Source organism: Heliangelus exortis, chromosome 15 (genome assembly GCF_036169615.1).
Source record: "Heliangelus exortis chromosome 15, bHelExo1.hap1, whole genome shotgun sequence".
Taxonomy (NCBI): domain Eukaryota; kingdom Metazoa; phylum Chordata; class Aves; order Apodiformes; family Trochilidae; genus Heliangelus; species Heliangelus exortis.
Window position 1 is genome coordinate 5305278 of NC_092436.1, and position 24881 is coordinate 5330158.

Below are 24881 nucleotides of genomic sequence, written 5' to 3' on the forward strand. Positions count from 1 at the left end.
CCCCATCCCGTGGGACAGCGGGGGCTGTGTTTTTGGGTGGTGGAGGTCGGTGTGGGGTGGTGGGGTCAGCTGGCAGCATGGGTCCAGTTTGCTGAGGGAAACAAAGGGGCTTTCTGTCGGCTGGGGCTTGGGGGGGAGCACAGCCCGTCTGGAAACGAAGCCGCCTACGTCAGAGGCAGACGGCAGCAGGATGAGGGGTTCTTCCAGAGGGCAGCCAAAGCAGTGACAGGGCTGTGTAGGAACCTCTGGGGAGCTGCCATCGGGACCCTTGCAAAGGAGGGACCTGGGGACCCTCGTGCCCCCAGCCCCAGGTTTCCCACACCCAGGCAGGAGGATGCTGCCTGCCTAATGCATGGCCACTGTCCTCACCCCACGATGCCAGGGGTGCTGCCAGGCTGCCCCACAAGCCAAGCAACTTTCAGCTTGGCAAATTTTTTTTTTTTTTTTTGGTTCTTCAAGGCACCAAACTTCTGTGTGGAAGGGCAAGAGTGGGCATGTAGACAGATGTTAAAGCAAGGAGTGAGAGACCTGGCCCAACACCAATTTTGGCAGGTCGGTGCTGACAGCAAGTGCCAGGTCCTGGCCCCTCCCATCTGTGCCAGGTACAGCCAAAACCTTCCCACAATATTCAGCCACAGGACCCACCAAAACACAAGCAGCTCTGTGCAGCCGCACAGGCGCCGCTGGCGCTGCTGGCCGTGCGTGTTTTGGCACTGAAACCCACATCCTATTTCCATGTGATGGATGTGCAAGAAAATGTGTTTGCCTGCAGAGAAGGGATGTGGATGGTGGGATGGGATCGGGAGCAGGGCTGGCAGGGGGAGTGGGATGCAGGGATATGGGGCTGGCCAGGGAGAAATGCTGCCTGGAAACGGGCTTGGCTGGACCGGGTCTGTGTTTGGGAGGAAAGCTGGTATGTGGGTGTGTTGGTGTGTGAGGACGCTGGGCTGAGGAGCATGTTGGAACAGAAGGGTTTGATTTTTGCATTTGAAATGGCTTTTCTGATCTCTTGGAATATAAAACAAAATGTTACCGAAGGAGGGGGGAACCCCCCCAAACAACGGGGAAAAAGTCAGCACTAATCATTCCTTCCCACTCTAAAAAATCCCCTTCACAGTCACAGGTTTTTTGCTTTGTGGTTTGTTTCTCAGCCTTCGCATGAAATTGTGTCTCAGAGGCTCACATGCTTCTGTGCCACAGGTCCCAGGCTGCCAGGCCAGGATGGCCTATGGGGCTGCAGGGCTGGGGATGTGACAGTGTGTGGGACAAAGCCAGTCACATCACCTGGTGTGTGGAGCGAGGCAGAAACCTCACGGATGTAGCTCAGCACCCAAATGTTACAGGAGTGCACCCATGCAGTGCCTGCTTCTGCAGCAAGGGATGCTCGAGCTCAGGGGTGATGAGCTGGTGCCTCCAGCCACACATCCCAGCCCCCAGGGGGGTAGCACAGGGGCAGGGGAAATGCTCCAGGGGTGATTTGTGCCATTGCATCTGACCTGGCATGACAATATGGTTACGTGGTGTGAAGGTCCTGCAGGATTCCCTTTTGCAGCTGTAAATCAAACAAGCAGCTTGTCTGTGGGGCAGCCCTCCTGGGGAAGGATGCTTATGGAGCTTTCAGGGCCCCAGTCTGGGCTCCCTGTAAATAGGGGTGCAGGTGAGGGCTGCAGGTGCTGGAGGTGCTAAGCCACATATGGGTCTCTGGCACAGCCCATACCCCTGCCTTTCCATGGGCCTCAGCCAAGAAGGATTTGGATCCATATCCCTGTTCCAATGGGGAGCCTAATCTACACCCCCCCCCCCTCAGATTCCCACTTTTAATTCTTGCTTTCAGTATCTGCTCTGATCTGTCCCTGGTTGGAGCCTGTAGGGCAGTGTGGCTGCTGCCAACCCACACTGACCACTGTGTCCCCCATGCAATATTCCCCCAAGGGCACCCAGAGGTGCAGATGCCAACACCCCCACCTCAGAGGGCTTGGGGTCAGCCTGCTCCTGCCCCAGCTCCATAACTTCCCAGCTCCACGCCAGCGCCGGGAGTGCCCCAAGCCCCAGACCCCGCTGATTAGAGACATTAAACGTTCCTCCCAGTGCCAAAGGCATATTTTATCAGTGGGGTTTTTTTCCTGCAGACTATTTTCTTTTCATGAAAACATTAAATGGCCTGAGAGATAAGGAACAAATTTATAGCAGTTCACACCGAAGCAGCCAAGACACTGGCAAGGAAAAAATGCCTTCCCTCCTGCTTACCCGCCTTCCCTCACACGCTCCCCGCCCCAGCCGCTTCCTCTCATTCTCTCCAAATTCTCTTGACTCCCACGACAAGCTCAACCGCCCCGTCCTGGCTCTTCCTGCCCCACGGCAGAGTTTGCCACGAGGTCACCCACCAAGCCAGAGACTTTGGCACAAGTTGGTGCCACCACAGTCCCACTGGCCATTCCCCGGGGGATGCTCATCAGGACTGCCTGCATCCCGGGGTGATGCAGCCCTGTGTCCAAAGGATGGACAGCCTGGATCCATCCCTATCCCACTGCTGCTGGATCCAGGTTGTACAAAGCCTGCCTGGCCTCTATAAAATGAGCCAGTCTAGAACAGAGACCTGCAAGCCCTCCCCTTCTCTCTCCCAATAAAGCATCCCTTGTTCCATCCCTGCCACTGGGAGCTGCTCAGCAAACCAGTCCCGGTGCTTACAGAGCTCTAATGTTTAACTTACCAAAATCTGCAATAAATTTTCCTAGCAGCCCCCGGTCAGCTGGCCCCCATCTGCTGGTGCTGCAGGTTTATGAGCTCTGAAGAGCTATAAAGGTCTTTTACTGGCTCCATTTTTATTTCAAATTAGAGTGTGACTGGATAAACACCGGACAAAGTACCGATTTACCGGGCACCCTGCGTAGTGTGGGGCTGGGAGCTTGGGGACAGGCTGTGCTGTGGCCCTGCAGGGTGGACAACATGTTCTTTCACCCCACTGAGCTGGGCTGATGCTTTCTCTCCCCCAGCTAGTGAAAAACACGAGGTCTGGGGAAGAGAAATCTGCTTTGGGAGCCCCTGTGGGTGCTGGGGCAAGAGGTGGGCTCCACCAGAGGGCCCCAGGGCTCAAGGGCTTGCACAGTTTGGGGAAAAGTTAATGCATCAGTTGTTCCCTCCATCTCAGGCCCTGCCTGGAGTTTTGCTACCAGCTCAAGTCTTCTCCTGCCCAGAAGGTCAAGCACATCGCAGCATCTCTTTTCTAGGAATAAGGGAAGGATGCAATGCCAGGGACCCCAGACGTTACCATCCCACACTGAGGTGGCCAGTGAGATCTGCAGGGAGCAGTGCCAGCTGCCCTCTGTGTCAGGAACCTGGAGATATCCTTTCCCTCCTTGAAAAGGTGTGTCCCCTGGTGCCACAAGGGGAGGCAGAGGGGTGAAATGGGTGAAGAGCATGAGGATCTCCAACTCAGATATTTTTCATCCCTCCCTGGCTGGCACCTTCCCTGCTTACTGCTCCCAGGGATGCTCTTATGTCCTGGAGATACTCAAGCCCTCAGGCCACAGGCTGGGACAGGACATGCCACCAGCCCTTAGTCACAACTCTGCAGGACCATGGGGCTCAGCTGTGTCCCCAGGATGGGTTGGGGTCTCAGAATACCAGAGATGGCAGGGATGGTTCTCCCCACTTCATGCAGGGTCACTCAGCATATCCCAAGAACAAGGACACCCCTTCCCTGGACTTAAGTTCAGAGCGGTGGCTGCTCATTTGGGGGGACAAATTCATGCAGCCGGGGGGGTGATCTGGGTGAAGCTGAGCAGTTTTCTAGGCTGTAACTAAAAGTTGCCCAGAACCCTGCAGGGAGGGGTGCCAGAACAGAGGGGCTGCTTGCTGCCTGCAGCCCCCCGAGACAGACACTGTGCCCTGGAGCTGGGTGTGGGGCCGTGCTCCCAGCCGCTGCGAGCGCTTGAAGAATATAGGTGGTTAATGCCTTCAGTATGTATGAAATATCCCATATGCTGGGAAACAAAAGGGGCTCTGTGCTATTAAAGTTTCATTTCCCCACTCCCCTCCTCCCGCCCCTCTCCCTGCTGCTAACGCTGCCCTGCGCAGCACGGCTGGAGCAGAGCAGACAAGGAGACCCCAGAGCTGCTGGCCACCAGCTCCTGCCCAGGACCACGGGGTCCTGGCACGGTGGGAAGGGAGCAGGCTTGATCCCCCACCTCCAGGCTCAGCTGGTGCATATGGAGAGCAGAGAGCTTTGGTTCCCCACGGGAGAACAGGAAAGGGGAAAAAGTTGAGCGTGGTGAGTACGAGCATCCCTGGGCTTTCCGGAGCTGCCCTGAGCTCTGTGGCCATCCTGGAGGAACGCTGGGCAGGGTGGCTCTGGGTTCCCCGGAGAAGTGTCCCAGGACATGATCCTCTTGCAGGAGCACCTCATGCTTAAGGATGGAGGGGTCTGTGGGCAGCGTGGGGGTGGAGGTGGGCTTCCCTGTGACCCCTGTGAGGTTTTCCCCATGTGGTCCTGCCTGGGATGCTTCCCTGCTGGGATCCAGTCCGCCCTTGGCCAAGAAGGGCTGGGGATTTGGAGGGGAGCAGCCTTTTCCCTAGGACCCTCTGGAGCTGCTGGGGCGAGGAGGGGGAAGAAGAGGGAAGGCAGTGATGGGCAAGGGGCTCTTTGGCAGCAAAGCCAGCCCAGGGAGGCAGCCCTGTGCCCGGGAGGAGCCAGGCTCCCCGTCCGTGTCCCCTTACAGGCACAACCAGGCCCCCGGGCGTCCACGGGGTTTGGCTCCAGCATCTCCCCGGGCTCTCGAAAGGGTTAAGAGAGGAGAGGAAAAGCGGAGAAAGAAAACAGAGCGGCTCGGTCAGGGGCTGTTTGCGCTGGCTTGGATGTGTCCTCGGCGTGTTTGTTCCTACTGCACAAACACTTCTGCCAGAACCAGCGCCAGGCTGCTGAGCACGCTGCACACACACACACACACACACACACACACACACACACACACACACGCAGCTTCTGCATGCACAGCCCCATCCGAAAATGCTCCCCACTCACACCATTCCTCTTCCACCCGTTGCTCTCTGCCTTATGAACCGTGCCGGGACCCTGGGAGCAGCGCTGGGTGGTGGCTGTGTCCTGGCCTTGGGGACACAGCCTTAGGAGTGCCGGATGGCAGCAACCCTCGTGTCCCGGGGCCACCAGCCCGCTGTGCTGCTGGGGCCAAGGCCTGGGAACAGGCATGTGCTGGGGTTTGGCTGCTTTCCTGGGCTGGAATGAAAACACCCCCTCCCCAAGATGCTCTTTGTTTCCCATGGACCGTCCCGTGCCTGGGGGACTCTGAGGGTTCAGACCCTGCACTCGGGTGCACTCAGTCCGTGTTTTCTCACTGCCTTGCTAAAATATCCATTATCCTGGTGCTGGCTGTACCCAGGCTGTGTGCATCCATGTGTCCACTTTGGGTTCCGTCCTTCCTCTCTGGGATCAGAGCTGGGGACCAAAGGACTGGAAAGGAACCAGCAGGGAGCTGCTCCCTTTCTTTTAGCAGTGCAGTCCTGGTCTCCATCCATTTCCTCCAGACTTTAGGGATTTGGGGATGCCCGGCAGGGGGGCGGGGGTGGGGGAGGGGAGGTCGGGTGTTCGCAGCAAGGAGGACGGGGCTACCAGGGCTCAGCAAACCTCTGCCGAGCTGCCGGCGCTGCCATTGACCTTGCATCTTCGTGTGTACAGGCTGCGTGCTGTGACCCCAGCAGCCCCGGGTCGTGGCCCTTGGTGTGTCTGCTCGGGGGTAGCTGGCGTGGTGACAAAGGTGGCTGTGCGATCAGGCAGCGGCTCACGCTGTGCCGCCCCCGGGCATGGGCCGGGAAGCTCGGCAGCCCCTAAACCCCGGGGGGCTGAGATGGTCTAGCATCTCATGATTTGTCCCAGCTCAGGCGGGATCCTAATTGCTTAAACCGGCTTTTTTGAGCCCTTGTGGGGTTTTCTGCTTACTTAATTGGTCGTGTTTTATTTCGTGTTTTATTTCTGAGCTCCTCGGGCCAACGTGGCTGAGGGACGAGTCCTAAGCCCGCTGCAGGGTGAACCCCAGCTCTGCAGCAGGGCTCTGCCCTCCCCACCCGGGCAGGATTTTGGCACAACCAACATCAAGCGTCCCAGCAGCCGGCCGTGACCCCGTCCCCGCTGTGCTCACCTCCAGGGGCGGGGTTTTGTTTAATTAGCGACGATTCGTCATCAGCCACCACCTCCCTGGAGGGGTGCAAAGGGGTGCAGGGCGGTGCCAAGGGGTGCAGAGCCGTGCAGAGGGTTGCAGGGGAGTGTAGGGAGGTGCTGAGCACCCCCTGCATCCACATCTATCCCTTGCTTCCAGCCTGCGGTGGAGGAGGGAGGGGACATGGTCCAGCTGTCCTGCATGCCTCTGCTCAGTGCTTGATCAGGATAACTGCCCCGCAGCCCCTGTGCTGTCCCCAGGCTGTTCTGCTGCTTCTCCCCACTAGCTGTGGGTAGATGATGAGGGCACAGCTCAGCTTGGGCAACCTGTGTGGCAGGACTGGTAGCCCCATGTCCCACCGAGCAGCCTGGGCCACTGGGGACCACGGGGGTTGTGCAAGGACAGGAACTCAGGAATGTTGAGTTTTTTTCATCCTGGTTTCTGTCAAGGTAGTAAATCAGCCCTGCAAAAAGGCTTTTGTTTACCTCAGAATGCTGATGGCTGCCATGCCTGCCAGCCCCTGTCTCCCCTGATGGGTCAGGATGCCCACAGGCCACCCTTGCCCAAGGGCTTACTCTGTGGCCAGAGTCCAGCCTGGCCTGGGGCAGCTGGGGATTTGTCATGCTAAGGAAGGTCACCTAGCATCTCTTCTCTCATTCTGGCAGGGATTTCCAGGGAAGCAATCAGGTCACATCCCAGCTCCTTTGGGTGCTGGGCCCTTGCTGATAGTCCTTGGACCCCGTGGAGAAGGTTTTTCTCCATCCAAACTGCACAGCTTGGCCGCATCCCTCCTGTTGCCATCCCAGCCTCTCGTGGAAGGATGTCAGTGCAGAAGGTGACACCAAGCTGGTCCCAGCCCTGCAAGGTTTTGTGATGAGGTCCTTGTGAAGGGGGGGGTCACCCACAGGCAGCTCGGCTCTGCCTCCCCACAGCATGTGGTTCAGCAGCACATCCTGGCCAGGTACCCGGGGATATTGGATTGCAGCAGGTGGGAGGGTGTTGGGGCACAGGGTGACTGAGACATGGCTCCAAATACTGCTAGGTGACATCTACACCACAAAGACATCTCCTGTATCACTTTTGGAGGCAGCACTCCCTTAAAGAAACACGGGGACCCCAAGGATGTGCCACTGTCCTTTGGAGATGCAGCTGTGTCAGGCTTTGCGATGCCATGGTGGGACAAAGTGTCCAGCTCCCCCAGAGAGACATTCAGCTGCTGGCACAGGGAAGGTGTGAAGATCCCCAGATGTATACTCTGTGCCTGGGCTATTTTGGAAAGGGACAGAGCCAATCTTGTGACAGGAGCTGGGGACTGCAAGTCTGGACAGCAGGGTCCTGCCTGAGTGACAGAGACCTGCTGCCTGACCTTGGGGAAACCCGAGAGCTCCTGCTGTCCTGGGGACAGATCTTGCACTCCTCCCCACCCCCCTCCCACCTTGTTGAATGATGATGAGGAGGAAAACCAAACTGTGGGAAGAGATGTGGATGAGGACAAGAGAGAAAACTGGGGACAGAACCTATGTTTGTGTGCAAATCCAACCTCCACTTTATGGCATCCCTGTGGCCAGGCAGTCCTCAGGCCTATCCTGGAGATGCACCCCATTTTTTTCACACCTCCTACCTCTTGCACTGTGAATGAGACAGGACCAGGCCAGGCCACCATGGTCCCCCGGGTGGGTGCTGAGAGCAGGCAGAGACAAAGACTTTCTGCAGGCCCCATCTCCCTTGGGCTCAGCAGCATGAATGCCAGTAACGCCTGCCAAAAATATTTGTGTGGGAGGTGGAAAGTTAACTTCAGTTTTCTTTTTTTCAATGGTGGGGGGGTGGCAGGGTGTGAGAAAGGCAGGCGGGAGGGGGGGGGGGGGAGGGAGGAAGGAGGGGGTTCTGTGCATCACCCGCCAGCAAGTGGGCAGGAAAAGATAGCTGAGCAAAAGGTCTCCCTGCCACCAGATTTCAGCACTTTGTGCACTGAAGGATTTATTATTTCGTTTTATTCTTCCTTCCCCTGGCATAATTTTGCAGCTCCTCCTGGGGACTTGCTGCTGCCAGGAGTGTGCGGTGCTTACCCAGGGGGGAAATGGCTTGTTGGGGCTAAACTGGGCTCTAGTGCCTGGTTCAGCATCCCTTGCTCCCTGGTTGGATGCTGTGGCCCTGAAATGGTCCCTGAAATGCCCCTCGGGCTCTTTTCCAGCCTCATTTTGTGACTGGGGTCTGCACAGGTGGGCTGTTATTATCTCAGCCTGGTTTTGTGGATGTGGCTGGAGGTGCTGCTCCTCTTTGCTGGTTCAATGATGCACCTGGGGCACATAAAGCCATCCCACCTGGCCGGTCTGCTAGCAGACAGCATCAGCCCTGCAGCATTTGCTGGAGAGGCGCGGTAACCATAAATATTCCCTTCCCGAGCTGTTTGCACAGCCCAAGAGCCACGTCCCTGGGGGGGAAGGCGGCTCCTCTGCCAGAATCTTTGCCGCCGCCGTTCCCCCCCCGCCGTGCCGGGCTCAGACCGGCCCCAACGAGGCAGCAGACGCGTGACTCGGTGTTTTGGTGGCGTGGGCGGCCTCGTCCCCGCAGCGTGTCCTCGGGGAACACCACCACTCACTCGGGTCTCGCCAAGGAGGGGTTTGCCGGGGGAACTCCGGGATCGTGGGCGCCCGTCGCCGGGATGTGCCCATCTGCAGGAAGCGCTCCTGAAGTGGAAGGGGACGGCTCTGGGAGATGCTGTTCGAGGCGGAACGGGCTCAGCCAGCAAACTGTCAAGGCAGCTCCGGTAGGGGATGGGTGGGAGTCGTGCTGCCCCAGAAACTTTCTCCATATGGATGGGGGTGAGGGGGTGGAAGTGGGGAGGCAGCAGAGCCGCTCCGAGAGGATCTCTGCTGACCCACGCTGGGCTGGGACTATTTTCAGCTGCTTTCTCTTTGTCCTCGTTTGAGATAAGCCAGCTCCCTCCAGCTCCAGCAAGTTGCCGTGTTTCTAAGGAAAGATGTGGGTGGCTTCCCGCAACTATTGGGGCCCTGATTACGTAAAGAGCAGGGTGAAATTCCTTTTTTTTTCAGAGAGAAACATTGACAGTTTCCCCCCAGGATCTTTTTGCTAATCCGTGTTGAATAATGGCAGCAGAGCAAGGCGGGAGGAAGGATTTCAGAAAGAGCAGAAGATTTCCTTTGAGCATTCTCAAAAAAAAAAAAAAAAAAAAAAAAAAAAAAGGCAGTCTAGTGTTTGGGAAATGCCCGAACGGCTGCAAAGCTTTCACTGTCTGTTTTCAAATCTGCCTTCCTTTCCAGAATAACCTTGCTAAGGATGGGAAAAGTTTTATAGAGAAGATGTGTGAGCCCCAGATGAAGCTGCAGGGTGTAATATTGCTTCACAGCATTGACCTGGTGCCTTTTCTTATTCCACTGGTACATCTTAAAATAACTTGGGGGTAAGGGGGTGTATCAAGCAGAAACCTCTTTTCCTCCTTGGATGGTTGGTAGGCTGGGAAATCCATCCTGGTCTGTGTGTCCCCCAGAAGCAGTGGTGCCCAGTGAGTGTTTCCCAGGAATCCAGCCTGGCCCTGAGCAGGGCTGTGCAGTGCTGGGCTGGGTGGTTGCAGAGGACTCACAGCAGAGGAATTTCCTCTGTTCCCTGTTCACATACTGCCCCAGGAGCCATGACATCCCCTTCTCCCAGCTCATACCTCTCCCCTCAGCTCTGTCAGTCCCCGTGTTCATCATTCAGCAGGATTTCTCTTTGGCAGAAGGGAAGTGCTCTGGCTGTGCTTGTCCCACTGCTGCCTGCATCACTCAATGGTTAAACATGGCTTTGTTAGTTGAGTGGTGGGAATGTCACTTTCCAGCAGGACAGAGGTGGGACCCAGGACTCCTGCTAATCCTAAGCAAGTGGAGCTTCTTCCCCCAGTGCTCCCACCTCCTGAGAAATGACTGTCCCCCAGCATTGGCTGCACATGTGGGTGTCCACAGCCACGTCTGCACTGCTAAAGCAAGGGGAGCTGAGCACCATGCTCCAGTCCTGGGTGAGGATGGATGGGTGGGGATGCTGGGGTGATGTGGGCAGGATGACCCTAACCTTCCCTTCTAGACCCCCAGCACTGCAGCCAACACAGCAGGGGGGGACACCAAAGGCCACCCCCCCTGTCTGGGCTCATACCCCTGTCTGGGAATGGGCACTGGCCAGTGAGCATGGCAGCAGTGGGTATTGGGCTGGGAGCATTTCCCAGTGAGGGAATGTTTATATCTCAGAGGGTCCTTCCTCATGGGAAGCAGTGCTGGGGCTGCAGCCTGGGCTGGGGATACTGGGAGCTGCTCCAGTAGCTGTGGCCAAAGGAAATCAACACTCCTCCTTCCCTTCTCACAGGTCTGTGGATGCTGCTCCTCTGCCCACCTGGACAAGAGAAATTCCGGCAAAATCCCCCTTGGTGACGTGTCCTCCTCCCCCAGGCAGATCTCTACTGCTGGATCTTCAAAAGCTGCCCACTCCTGTGGTCCTCCTGCCTGCAAGAGGAGTAAAGCTGGGCTGGTGCCCAAGACGTGGCCATCTTCCTTCTTGGACATTGCCTGTGCTCTGAGGGATGCTGCCAGGGGGGATCCATCCCCTTGGCCATGCAGAGCAGGTTTGAGAGCCTGTGGAGTGACAGTGAAGGGAAGCAGCAAAGATGCTGAAGGCAAGGATACAGAAGCCCTGCCTGCACAGCCAGCCTGGCTGCCCCATGCCCAGTGAGGCTGAGCAAGACCTGTGTGTCTGTGGGACACCCAAGGGGGACACGGAGAGAGACACCCCGAGGGACTTTGACTGTTGGCAGGAGAGGGGGAGCAGAGGGGAGCAGAGTCACTGTCAGCTCCAGGATTCTCCTTTCTCCAAGATGGTCAAGCAGGAGGGATGGACAGACCCACCAGGAGGGAAGGTGAGAGGGAGCTGCCAGCAGGAGTCCGAGGGGCTCAATGGGGACATGCCAGGTCCCTTGTTGGATGGCAGCATCCTGGCGTTGGCAGCTGAGCCCTCAGCCCCCCCCAAATACCCCAGCTCTGTGCCAGAGTTCCCCCCCACAGCAGCCAGCCCTGCAGCAGAGCCCAGCCAGGAGTGGAAAGTGGTGAAGATCCAACGGGTCCTCATCAACCCTGCCAGTGAGCCAAGGAAATTGGGTAAGAGAAACCCTCTTTGTTCCCCAAAAGGGGTGTTGTGCTCCCTGAGCCAGGGCTGCTGCTGCCCAGCACAGCTCTGGGAACACCCAGCTCTTCCCAGGGCAGGATCTTCACTGGGTTAGAGGTCCCAGGCTCCCAGCTGAGTTGCTGGGACTTTTTTAGCTTGAGATGATCTTGCTGGCCTTAAAAACAAGGAGGAATCCATGGCTTTTCTCAGGAGGGGGTTGGGAAGACAGTGGGTGCATTTCCATAGTCTCCAAGAACTCAACCAAATCCCAAGCTGGGCATGAGCAGGGAAGGCTTCTGGACCCTCACCCTAGCCTTGGGGCTCATCAGGACCCTGACAAAAAGCGGGTGATCAGGGCTATGTCCTGAGGCACTGGCTGGGACAGGGACATTTCAGCTGGTCAGGGCAGGGGTGGCTTGTGGCCATCTCTCTTTCAGCCACTGGTTTAAAAATTAAGCACTTTATTTCAGGTCAGTTGGCTCCTACAGTGCTCTCTACCATCGCCTCACTTCACAGCCTCGTTTCACATCCCTTCCCCTCTGTGGCTCTGCCACGGTGACACAAATACAGGCACATGTCTAGGGTTACCACACATGTCCCCACCCTGGAGAGATGTTCCTGTGGAATTAGACCCATCCTCTCACAGGCATCAGACTCATTTGTAAACTTCCACCCTTCTTTCTATTTCGCTCCTGCCCAGCTGTTATCTCAGCTGCCACGTGGCACTGGGGCAGGTGTGTCACTGTCCCCATGGGATGATGTTGTCAGATGCTGCTGCTCTGCTCAGAGCCTGGTTTTGCCAAAGCCACCCCAGGATGGAGAGGAACAAGACTGGCTGGGGATGCAGGACATGAACCTGATGTCCAGAATCCATACCCTGCCTTTTTGGGGTGTCAGACATCCTCAAAGTCAGTGGCTCCCTGGATGGGACAAGGGCCGGGAAGCTCAGCCAAAGCCCTTTGGCTCACGGCTGCCCCCGCAGCTCTCCGGCCGTGCAGGCGTCGTGTTTCAAGGCTGAGAACACAAACCAGACGGACCCAAATACTCTTCCCCTCTCCCACTCTGCTCTGGGATGGCAGATCTACAGCAGGGAAAGGTCAGGCCTGACTCTGTCCAGGCTCAGCATTTTCCTAGCCTGCCCCGCCATCCAGCACTTTTGCTGCCAGCCTGGAATTTTAAAGTAACTCAACAGGTTTGTTGGAAAGAGATTGTCTGTCCCGTTTCCTCCCCCTCCAAGTGAGATCACCACCAGCCTCTGCCTGTGGGACCCGTCAGACTTTCCAGATCCTCTGGGCAGGATGTTGCTGAGGGTCCTGAGCGCCGGCAGCAGTTCCCGGAACTTGCAAAAACCCTGCAGGGTTTTGAAGGAGAGTTTTGGTTGAGAGCAGAGATGGCAGCACTGGAGGGAAGGAGGGAAGAGCCAGTCCCCAAGCAGGTGGCATCAGGGCTGCCTCTGCAGCAGGGTGTTTGCAAGAGAGTCCCCGGGAGGTGTTGAGAGATTTTCTCTTCTTCTCATTAGCTGGCTGTGGGTGAAATAATCTTCCTCCCATGCAGCTCACTTGAGAGAAACGCAGCATCCATCTGCACCCAAAGTCATGCAGCACCATCCCTGAGAGCTGGGAGCCAAACAGGTGCCCTCACCCCCATCCTGAGTGGTACAGACCCACCCAGCCAGGTCCTGGGTGCCCCTTTGGTCCCCATCCAGCAGCCCAAGGCCAGGCTGGTTGCTCCCACATATCCAGCCCAGCGGCCCGGGCTGGTTGGCACCTCTCAGGGCAGGCTGGAGAGCACAGGAGCCCCGGGTAGAGACAGAGGCTGGGAGATGCAGGAGGCAGGACTGGTTTCTCTGTCTGGTGTGCAAATAAACAGGAGGTTTCGCTCCCTGGGGGCTGCCAAACCAGCGCCAGTCTCCCTTAAAAACCAGAAAAGCACAAAAAAAGCAAAGAGGGGCAGGAAGAAAGGAAATTAGAAAGGCAAAAAAATAAGGCCAAGAGCTCATCCTGTGGTGTGGACAGGCACGGGGAGGGGTGAGGCTGGGCCCAGGGTGGTGGCCTTGGGAGTTGATTGTGGCTTCCAGGAATCACCTCACCCAGGGGCTGGGATTCCCCATCACTGGGAGCAGAGCACCCCTGGCAGAGGGCTTTCGGTGTTCTTCCCAGGGGGTTCCCAGGGAGGTGACACTGCTGCTGGATTTCTGCCCGGCTCTGAGTGTCCTGACTCTTTCAGCACTGGGGAAACCGGCAACATGGGGATGCTCTGCTCCCCAACCAGGTGAGGTGCTGCAGGACCCTGGGAGGAGGGAAAGGGGCTGAGGGATGTGGTAGGGGATGTGCAGGGCTGGGAAAGAGGGATGCTCCAAGGACTGAATACAGATATGCTCAGAGCTGGGTAAGGCAGATGTGTGCAACAGCGATAAGGGGGATGCCCTGAGGAAGAATGGGACACGTCCCGTCCGATAAGGATGGGATAAGGGGATGCCCGGGCTGCTCTTCCCCCCGGCAGCTCCCTCATGGCAGACTCAGGCAGGACGGGGAGCGGCCGGGGTTGGATCGCTGAAGGCAGTCGGTGCCGCTGCCGGTGCCGCCGGGGACGGGGACCTGTCCGGTGGAGCGAGCGGGGGCAGGGGAGGGCAGACGGGACCCGCCACCCCCCGGCCCCGGCCCCCGCCCGCCGCCCCCCCGGGCCCGCTCCGAGGGCGGAGCTGCCGCAACTTTCCTGCCCGCCGCCTCCTCCCCGGTGCAGTCGGACTGAGAGGGGCGGCGGCGGCATCGGCACCGGCACCGCGGGTAGGGCCGGGACTGGGGAGGCGGCTGCTGCCCCCAGACGGGTCGGGGGGACCGGGGGGTGGTGGGAGAGCAAAGGGGGGGCAGGAGTTGCCGAGATCTGGAGATGTCCCGAGGTGTCGGGGGCTGGCGGTGCTCGGCGAGGGGGGGTGGGGAAAGGGGGTGTACGGGGTGGTTGGGTTTGAAAGGTGCGGTCTGATGGTGAGAGCAGGGCAGGCAACTGAAACCGCAGCCCCGAGGAGAGAGGAGGGCTGAGCCGGGTTTCTGTCTCTATAAATTAGACAGCCTGGTGTCGGTTCCCTCTGCCCACAGCCGGGGGTCCAACGCAGGGTGTGGGAGGCACAGAGGGGGGACGTTGGGATGCCCCCCCCCCCCCGGGAGGTTGTCAGGGTCGCAACTCCCAGCTCTTTCCAGGCAATGTTCCCGGTCCCCCGTAACGGGGACGTGATCTCTCCTGGCCATGCCACCTCGGGCTTGGCAGCCAGCGGGATGGATCCCTTACGGGTTGTGTGAGAGACAGGTGAAGGCCCCGTTTCATCCCAGTCTGTCCATCCAAAGGGCCGAGCTGAGCCAGATGACCTTCTCTCACCAGGCCAACACCTCTGGTTCATGACAGCAGCCCCACAGGGCTGTGACCAGGGTTCCAACAGCTCAGGATGTGTCACAGCGAGTCTGCTGGGCGTGGGAGAGGTGGGGCTCACCTGCCAGGTGGGATGAGAACCCCAGGGTACCTGGCCATGGGATGGGCTGGCACTGCTGCACATGGGGCAGATGGATGGCAGAGCAGCCTGGGGGAGATCTGCCTGGCTCCAGCCTCCTTTTGCAAAGCTAGAAGATTAATTTTGGCCAGACAGGGGAAGGTGCTTCCTCAGCTTTTGCTGTAGAGCAGTCTCTTCTTCTCCAGCAGGGATGCACGATGGGCTGAGGCTTCTTATTACACCCCCTTGGCCTGGCATTCCCCAGGGGCAGCCAGTCCCTATGAGAAAAGCAAAAAACCCAAAAACCCCAGCCCCTTCTCCTCCTCCGCCTTGGTGTCAGATGGGTGCCCCAGGGCTTGGTGCTTGGAGACTGTGGGGTGATTTTCAGCAGGATTAGGGTGCTGGGCAAGGCAAGGGCATGGCTGTGAGGTGGGAGGGGTGTGGGGAAGCAAACAGCTCCAAATCCAGCAAAGCCCTTGCAAACAGAGCACAGGGAAAACTTGCAAGCGCATCGAATTTTCTCGCTGTGCCAGATTTTGTCACTGGCAAAAGCACCCGTGAGCAGGGGCCCAGCACAGTGTGCCCTGCCAGGCAGGAGAGGTTTGCTCCCACCATGGCACCCACTGTTGGGTAAGGGCTTTTCAGGTCTTCAGGGCCCAGGTGGATTAAACACTTAATGGAGGATCTGGGGTATAGGAGGTCTGGAAGCTCTGGGAATGAGGCAGAAAATAGTCATATTTTAATCCATATGGTGGAATTGTCTCTGTTTCTAGCTCACTTGAATGCCTGTCTGTGCTACCCTCCTTGTTTTTCTAGCTGCAGATTATTTGGGATAACTCTGGGAGCCAGAGGGAAGTGCAGACTTAACTGTGTGCAAGTTAGTGAGCACTGCAAAAAATCCGGCACAGCTGTAGTTGGGGCAAAAGGCCAGTTGGCTTCTCTGCCAAAAAACCTGCTTACATTTCCTTAGTGTCCAAAGTCCTCAATGTTTGGGTGAAAACACTGGATTTCCCCTCCCAGCACTGCCTGGCTGTAGATTCATGTTTGGGTTTGTGGCAGGGAGGTGGCGTGGTGGGCATGTGTGTCCCTCTGGAGATGGGGTTTGTCTTGGTTTAATTCTTAGTTTTGCCGGATTTTGCCAGCAAGAGGCACCATTTGGGTTGACTCACCACAGCCCACGAAACGGTCAAAAAGAAGGAAAAGCATCTGTGTGTGGTAGAGGTGGTGGATGCTGCCTGGTGTGAAGGTGGATTTGGGGTTTCTGGTCCACCCCTGTCTGGTCCTGGGCAAGCCTGAGGCTGCTGGGTGGTCCCAGCATCATTCTGCAACCTGGGCAGGGTGGGCTGCAAGGCTGGGGTGGCCTAGCATCCAATCCAGGAGCCCAAATTGAAGATTTAGGAGCCACCCTGCTCTAAGTCCAAGCTTTCACATATCCTGTTGCATCCCACCAGCCCCACCTGGGCTTTGGCACCTCTTGGCTTCTCTGTACAAGAATTTCTCACCAGCATGACTGGTGCTCAGAGCCAGTCAGACCTGTGAGGTGAATCTTTCTCTTCAGGTGATATCCTGGCTATCTCAAGACCAGCATCTTCCACTGAATCTGTCCACTGAGAGAGCCTGGGGGCATCTCCTGCAATCTGGGGTTAAATCCTTGTCTCATTGCAGCTCTTGGAGTCCATGACAGGGCAGGGCAGGCCACAAGCAGGGCCTGAGACGTCTTTCACCACCATTTCAGACACTCTACAGTAGCCCTGTACAAGGGGACTCATCCTTTGCACAGGAAGCTGAGCTGGAAGGATTTTTTTCCCCATTTGGGCAGGAGGGATGAGAGAAAAAATGCCTTTCATCACACTCATCATCCTCAGTCTGGAGGAGACAGTACAGTATGTACTGTGGGAAGAATGACTGACAGCTTGGTAAGAAGCTGTTAAGCCCTGCACTTGGGAGATGTTCTTGGAAATCACCATTGGAACAATGGGAAATCCATGGAATAAGTGCCTATATAAATATATAGACAGATCTACAGGCTTCTCTGGCCAAGGCTGAAGTACACTGAGCTGAAAAGTCACCTGGTGTCCAGCTGCTCATGTGCACTGAGGGTCCATCCATCCTGCAGGACACAGGGAGCATCTCCTTCCCCAGCATCCCTGGACCTCAGGGCTGGGGGTTGCCAAGGAACCCTCCCAGTGCAGGGATGTGGCAGAAGAGAGGGCTGGTGGGGCTGGATTCATTGTTCTTGGAAGAAGCCAGGACAAGGAAGGAAGGAAGGAAGGAAGGAAGGAAGGAAGGAAGGAAGGAAGGAAAGAAGGGTGTGAGAAGAGCCTGGCACCCTTTGGATTTTGGACTGGACATCCATTCATGGGCAGGAGCCATTTTCCAGCACCGTGTGAGCCCTGGGTGCCCTCAGCCATGCGTAGTTTTGCTTTTGCCTCCTCCCCATTCTGCTGGGGCTGCCTTCAGCTCTGTGCCCCTCCTCCTCTTCCCCAGCACCTGGACATCTTCAGCGCCTTGAGAGCCCTCCCTTCTGCCTGGGGCCGGGGGGAAATGTGCAGCTGGAGCCTGTTGGAGGCTCCCTGGCTGGCAGGGGATGGTGGGGAGGGATGAGGGAATGTTCCCTGCTGCTGAGAGGGGAGTGAAGGGTGCAGGACTTGCTGGAGGTGACAAGGGTCCCTCCAGCCACTGCAGCAGATGGCTAAAGGCTCTCGCACTGAGTTGAATAACCTCATCCTGCAGCTCAGATTGGGGAGGAGGGAGGTGATCCCTGACATTAGTCTGGGGATGGGACGTCACCCTGGGTGAAGTGATGACCATTTGGAACCATGCCCACAGAGGTGGCTCACAGGGCTATGGGATCCATCTGTCTGCTGGGCTGTCTGTGGCAGTGGGCTGTTCTCTGCAGTTTTCTCTGGTCTGCCAGAGCCTGATGCTCTCCATCCATGTGATAATAATTGGATGTGAAGAGCTATTATTATCCCCATCATCCTCGTTAGCACCCTGAGAAGTTAATTTCCAGCAGGCTCAGGTGGAGCAGCCCAGGAATGGTGGGAAGCAGGGGGGCAGAGGCAGAGGCAGAGGGGGCTGCAGAAAGGGCTGCAGAAAGGGCTCAGGGGATGGGGGTTTGCTGGCAATGCTGGGACCAGATCCCGGGTGGGGATCTCCCACCCTGCAATACCCCATGGCCTGGAGGGGTGCCTGTGCCCATGGCAAGAGTGAGGGATGGGGATACCTGGGAGTAAAATCTTTGGGGACAAATCCTTGTCCTGGCTATGTGGGAGCATATCCGGCAGCTAGTCCAAGCAGGACCAGGCTGGCCAAGAGCTGAGTCATCCCTCCAGCGTGGAGGAGATCCCCCCAGACCCCTGGGTTGCTGTTAAAAGGCAGTAGCAAGAGCGAGAGGCTGTGAAATGGCTCCACCGAGAGCTCGGCTTCTTAGGCGGCCTCAGCCTGTGAGGAAGCAGGGATGCTCAGCTCGGAGCACGAAATTCTCAGACATCTGGAGCCTGTGGCTTGTTTCTCAACGGCTCCTTGGCCGTATTTCTCCTCTGTTTCGAAGATAAAGGCAGCAGGGGTGACCCCGCGGAGCGGGAGCCGCGGTGCTGGCCGCCCTCCAGCCAGCCCGGCCGGAGGAAACCGCGGCCCCGCTCTGTGCCGCCGCCAAAGCAAATAGAACCGGGGCGGTGAACAATGCCGGGCGCTGACCGGGGGAGATGTTGGACTGGGCTCCTCGTCTTCAGGAGGGAGTTTCCACTGGCATCGCTGCCTCTTCTGCCCCGTGCCCAACCCAAACCCTCCCGTCAAGCAGCCCAAAAGCTTTGCCCACCCACCCCCCCTCCTCCTCCTCCTCTCCATCCCCTGTGGGAAGGCAGGGACCATTCTGTGTGCCTTGGTGCTGCTGGGACCAGGGTAGGGGTGTGCTGGGTGCTGAGGGAGGCGGGAAGGCTGAAGGGCGAGGAAGAGGAGATGCCCAGCTTGCAGCAGCCTTCCCGCTTCACCGTGGGCTTGCTGGAAGGATTTGGCTTAGTCATCCATCCCTTCCCTCGCTGCTAGGCTGAGCCACTGCTGAAAATATCCTGGAAGGCTCCCAAGCGGCACAGAAGGCAAGAAAATGAGAAACATATGAAGGAAGGGAAGAAGAGAAGGGATGAGAAGGAGAGGGTGGGTCTGGCCACCCGCCGGGTCTGGAGCAGGGACACCCCCGCAGCCATCCCAGCAGCACCTTTGGTAGGTGCTGGGGTGATGCTGATGCTCCAGACCGGTGTCTGTCCCCGAGGAATGGCCTCGGTGGGGCCGGGGACGTTGCCCTTCCCGCGGGCGCTTCAGGGCGCGCTCGTAGGAAATTGCTCACCCCCAGAAAATGTGTTCCCGGCAGCTCCATATCCTTTTGGCCTTCGGGAAGGGCTGGTGCTCTGACCTTTTGGCCAGCACACGAGAAGCCCAGCGGCTCTCCAGCCATTCGCCACGGAGCTTTCGCCGAGCTTTTAACGCTTTTCTTTTAGCGCTTGCGTAGGCTCCAAAGGCATGAGGCTGGTGCCTTGCTGCGGGCTGTGTCCGTCGGGTCAGGATCTGCAGAGCTTCTGTCGGCTGCTGCCATCTCGTGTTTCTCCGTAAATCAGTCCCCAGATGGGGCTGACCACCGGCCTTGCCATGGGGTTATGGTGGGCTGGCATCTCCCCGGTGACGCGGGATTTGCTTTTCTGCCTGTTCAGAGCTCCCAGGATTTGGGGTGCGGGGCTGGGGAACACGCGCTGGCCCCTACCCTGCCCGCTGCTGGGAACCAAAGCCATGTGAGCCGCAACTAAGACCTGCCAAAATCCTTGGAGAAATTCCTTTCCCATAGGATCACCGCGGTGGGTGCCCGGAGCCCAACTGGAATACGGGATGGGGCTGCATGGGGAGGGCTGGGATCCCACGTGCCTGCTGAGCCCTTCTTAACCCCCCTCTCCCTTCTGCCCAGGTCTGTCCCGCAGCGCCAGCCTCTCCGAGAAGGAGCTGAAGGAAGCAAAGGCTCGGAGCCGAAGGATCGCGGCTCAGCTCACCACGGCGCCCGCCCCCAGCTCCAAGGGCGTCCTGCTCTTCCACCGCCGCAAGCAGCGCGTCGACGGGCTGGCCGGGGCCGGGCATGCCGGGGGGCTGCCCCTAAACCCCCCGCCCCGGCCGGTAGCCATGGAGCAGGGAGAGGGGCAGGAGATGAAGCCAGAGCCCAGCGCCCTGGGAGAGGGGCAGCAGGGAGACACCTCCCGGTGCCGGGAGCCTCCTGCCGAAGCCCAGCAGGTCCCCCTCACCGTCTACTTGAAGGAGAACATAGGATCGGCCACCACCAACGGCGTGCGGGAGCGGGAAGCCGGCGGGATGGAGAGGGGGGTAGGGGGGTGCGGTGATGCAGAAGCCCCCGCGGGGCTGAGCGCGGCGGCTCTTGCTCTGCCGCAGAGCTCCGCAGAGGGGAAGAACGGAGAGATGCCCAGCGAGGTGCCCAGTGAGATGCCCAGTGAGCCAGCAGGGACAACCACGGGGACGACATCCCCAGCTAGCCAGGAGCAGAACGGGGTGCAGGGCCGGCAGTACTACGAGGTCCATCTCACCCTGGCCAAGCCCAAGCCCGTGAAGAACAGAACAGCCAGACCCTTCGGCACCCAGGCATCCCCTGCCAGCAGCCAGCCCGTGGAAGGACCCCCCGCCACCGAGCTGCCCCCACCGCCCACCTATGCAGAGACCCTGAGCAGCCCCCCGCCCCTGACCCGCGTCCATTCCCCCCCTGCCTACTCAGCCCTGTACCCCCCCCGGGAGCAGAAGATGCTGCCAGGTCCCCCCCTGGGCTGTGGGGTGAGCGTACCCAACCCCCTGCCCAAAACGGGGATCCTGGAGGAATCAGCTGCCCGAAGAGCCGGCAAAAAGTCAATGTTCACCTTCGTTGAGAAGCCAAAGCTGGGCCCCAACCCTGATCTGCTGGACCTGGTCCAGAGCGCGGACAGCAGGAAGAAGCAGAAGGAGCAGGGGGAGCCCAGTGCTGAGGATGAGCCCTTTGCCCTTGGGGCTGAAGCCGCCAACTTTGTCCCAAACAGCACATCCGGGGCCGGGCAGCACCTCGGGCCAGCTGATGATGCTCCTGTGTGGTCCTCCTGCCTCAAGTCCCCCACCATCCAGCCCAAGCCAAAGCCACAGCCCAGCCACAACCTCAGTGAAGCAAGAGGGAAGGGGGCCGAGCTCTTTGCCCGCCGGCAGTCCAGGATGGAGAAGTTCATCATCGAGGCTCCCTCCCAGCCTGAGCTGCTGCGGTCCCCATCACCCACCATGTCCTTGCCTCCCTCCTGGAGGTACGATGCCAGTGCGTGCCTGTCACCCATGGTCTCCAGGCACCCCTCCAAGAGTCCTTCCAGGCCCTCCAAAACCCCCCCGGCATCTCTGTACAGCGGCAACGTGATGGAGAATGAGTTCTCCCAGAAGGAGATAGAGATCTCCAAGCACCAACCTTACCAGCTCCAGTCTTCACTCTTCATTCTCTCCCCATCCAAGGGGCCAGCGAGGTCCATGCCCCAGGAGGTGCCTCCACCCAGACCCTCTCTTCCTGATGCTTACCCCTACCCCCAGCAAACCTCCCGCCCCACCTCTCCGTTGCCTCCTTCCCCCATCTGGCATCCCCCTGCTGGGCCCAGCACTGGCCAGACCACCTCCAGCCCCTTCCTCAGCACCCCTGGGGCTCTGTCCCTGACTCGTGGCAGCCACGCTGATCCTGGAGCTCCTGCTGAGGTGCTGCTGGCCTCTCCATGCCGTCTCCTGCCAGCCCGGGCAAAAGGGGGATTCCAGGCACCCCGGCCCTCCTACTCCACCAGGAATGCTGGCATCGAGCCACAGGTGTGGAAACCCTCTTTTTACTACAAGTAGAGGTGGCAGAGAGGAAAACACTGGGGGTATAGGCCTCCCTCTGACAGCTGAGTCCTCCCTGTCTGCTCATGGGTGCACCAAAAGCTGAACCACCCAGGGGGAAAAAAAGAAAAAAGGGAGAAAAAAAAGAAAAGGAAATAGAAAAAAAGAAGTAGCTGGGAGTGCTGGGGCCATGTGTGAGACAGGCACTACTGAGCCCCCAGTGTGATGGGAGCCAAGGCATCCTGTGGAGGCAACAGGAGTCTGGGGCATAGAGCCTTCAGGACCCCAAAGAGCATCAGGAGCCTGCCCACCCCACAGGACTGCTGGCGCTTTCTCTCTTCTCTCACTGGAAACTGTCTGAAGCATTACACCTCTGGTTCCTTTCCTTACCTCCTGCCTTTCCAGCTCTCAGACCCACAGCCTCTCTGTCCTGCCAGCTCCCACCAGCCTCCGACCAAAGCAGACCTGGAGGGGACTCACCACCTTTCCACCTCACTGTGCCTGCTCCTGTCTCTTTTGCTGCTCCTTCAAGATCTGTCCTCAGTTGCTTCCATGTCACAGTGGAGAGCCACATCCCCGTGGGAAGGGCAGAGCCCCACGGTGCTGGGGACACTGCGGAGTCCCTGTCCCTTCCTGGGATGAACCAGGTGAAGGAGGGCAGGTGGGTGATGCTCAGCCTGGAGCTTATGGTCCAGCTGTGCCTCTGCCCATCGCTCCCTCCTGCTGCTCTCCTGGTGGTAACGAGTTGCCTTTTGACTATGCTTTTATTTCTCCTGTGTTTTTCTTTCCTCCCCCCTCTTTCTGAATACACTTTCTGCACTGTCAGACCTGGCTCTTCTCTTCCCTGCCAGCGTGTAAGCAGCTGCCAGGTGATGGTCTCCTGGGAGGGGTCTCCGTGTGTCATCCTTAGGGAAGTTTTAGGAAGCTGCAGGTAGTGAGAGGAGCTGGGTCATATTCTGGGCAAGGCTAATTAACTCAGCCTGCCCCAACCTCCTTGCCCGGCAGAGTGGGTGCAGAGGCAGATGAATTTTTGGGGAGCCCTTGCAGGGGGTGCAAAGCATGAAGTGGTGGAATGCATCCCTAGTTCTCACGGGGCTGAGCCAGCACCACTGATCCCGCCCCTGTTCTTCTGTTGCCACTAACCTGCTCTCTGTCACCCTCCAGGACAGGCGACCGTCCCTCCCTGCCTCACCCACCTGGACGCCCCGGCTGGCACGGCGCCTGGGCAGCCTGGACGGCTGGGCCAGCCCAGCCTCGGTGCCCGAGCTGGAGGAGGGACCCCCCATGTCCCCTCCGTGGAGCGAGAGGTCCCTGTCCCCGCTGCGGCAGGACGCAGACCCCCGGGCCAGCCGGCAGATGCAAGCACGGCTCGCCAGGAACATCATCAACGCTGCCCGGAGGAAAAGCTCCTCTCCCAAAGCCGTGGGGCCGGAGGGTTCCCGGCCCTTTATCCCCATCCCCTCCGGTCCCTCCAGCCTGCCCCAGTCCCCCCGGCTGGGGAGGCCGGAGATCTCCAGAGCCCCGGCCCTGCAGGCTGCCAGCAGCATGCTGCGGAGCCTGGGCAGCCCCTCACCCTCCCACAAGATCCCTCTGCGGTCACCCCGGGTGGATGGCCCCCAGTTCTGTGCCTCCCCTTGGTCAGAAGGTCACCGGCTCCTGCTGCCACCCAGCGTTTCCCCCGGCCCCAAGACCCCTCTGCCATCCCCCGTGGTGGGCGGGCGGTCCTCGGCCAAGCGCTGCACCTCCCGGTCCCCCACGGACTCGGACGTCTCCCTCGACTCCGAAGATTCGGGGGCCAAGAGCCCGGGCATCCACAGCTTCAACCTCTGCCCCCGGGGCTGGGCCGGCAACCTGCGGCTGAAGCCGGGGGGGCTGCCCTCGGGGGCTCCCTGCACCTCCTAGACGAACCACCCCCAGAAGAACCACCCTGTCCCCAGCCATGCCAGCCTGGGGGATGCCACCTGCTGACCCTCCCACTCCGACCCCTGGGGCTGTGGTCCTCAAAAACTGATGTTCCCTCGGTGTGCCGGCAGGGTCAGGTGCCTCCCCCCTGCTGCCATCTCATGGCCCCGAGCTATTTTTACCAGCCTAACCTTTCAGGGCAGGACTGCCTGTTCTGCAGGCAGCTGGGGGCAGCCAGCACCAAGCACACCATGCAGCAGGGATGGGGACAGGCTCGGGGGTCCCCTGCCAGTCCCCAGTGCCGGGGTGTCACAAACACCCCACAGCTCTGTGTTCCTGGCCTGAGGGGGTCATGGGTACCCCGCATAGGCAGGCAGTACTGAGGGGGTGCCATGGCCGTGGCATCCTCTCCCAGTCCCTCCCACCCTTTCCCAGTCTCCAGACCTGGCTGGTTTCAATTGGAACCAGATTTCAGGGAGCAATAGTTAATTTTTTTTTATATCAATCCCCACTTTTTCACTTCTTCATCACTTTATTTTTCCTTGGTTTGTTTTTTGTTTTTACTTTGGACCCCTTCTCAAAGAAATTCCCCCAAATCCTTCCCTGGTGACCAAAAAAAGAGCCAAAGTTATTTATTGCCACGTCAAGGGGACCGTTTACAGGTGCCCTCTGCCCTGCACAGGCAAAGAGGGACAAACCCTCCTGCTGGAGGGACAAATGTGTCCCAGCCAGTGTGAATGGGAGGAGGGGGACGACTTTGGGAGGCAAAAGGAAGTGGTACAGGTTGCAGAGAGCTTGGAGGAGGTGTCAGTGCAGGAGGTGATGCTGAGAGTGTCCTGGGGACAAGCTGGTGTCCCCACAGAAGCCCTGCGAGGGACTGGGGGTGGGGGTGGGGGGAGGTAGAGGCTCCCCAAGGGCAGCAGTGCCAGGGGGAGGCACCGGGGGGGAGGGAGAGGGTCAGGGGGGACACAGTTACATTGCAGAGCCTGGGGAGAGCCTCGGTTGACCAGGAGGGCGATAGGTCCCCAGAGCACTTGTCGCCACCCAGGGGTGAGCAGGAGCTGGTGAGAGTAGGATGGAGAAAGCAGGGTGTGCTTGGGCAGTCGGGGTTTGGGCACCCCTTCCCTTTCCCCAGGACATGCTGTTGGAGCCAACCCATCCCTGTGCCTCGGGGTTCCCCCTGCCCTCCCCCCCCCCACCAGCCACCACAACCCACCTTTAGCACCCAGTTGTAACCCAGCTCAGAAATAAACTGCAGTTATCCCACCTGGCCTGGCCTGCCTGGTGCTGATCCATCCCCGAGGTGGCCACCTCCTGCTGCT

General features: G+C 58.8%; 1 protein-coding gene across 2 annotated transcripts; it reads left to right on the plus strand.

Annotated features, from left to right (window-relative positions):
- Nucleotides 1-4233: 4233 nt before the first annotated feature.
- SYNPO (synaptopodin) lies at nucleotides 4234-24825 on the plus strand. 2 transcript variants are annotated; one of them, XM_071759044.1, is made up of 4 exons: nucleotides 4234-4270; nucleotides 10524-11308; nucleotides 19751-21645; nucleotides 22822-24825. In XM_071759044.1, the coding sequence occupies exons 2-4, from the start codon at nucleotides 10822-10824 to the stop codon at nucleotides 23557-23559; spliced, it is 3120 nt and encodes a 1039-aa protein (XP_071615145.1). In that variant the 5' UTR covers nucleotides 4234-4270; nucleotides 10524-10821; the 3' UTR covers nucleotides 23560-24825. The 2 variants fall into 2 exon arrangements, with proteins under 2 accessions (XP_071615145.1, XP_071615146.1); XM_071759045.1 differs by lacking the exons at nucleotides 4234-4270; nucleotides 10524-11308 and adding an exon at nucleotides 13810-14101.
- The last annotated feature ends 56 nt before the right edge of the window (nucleotides 24826-24881 follow it).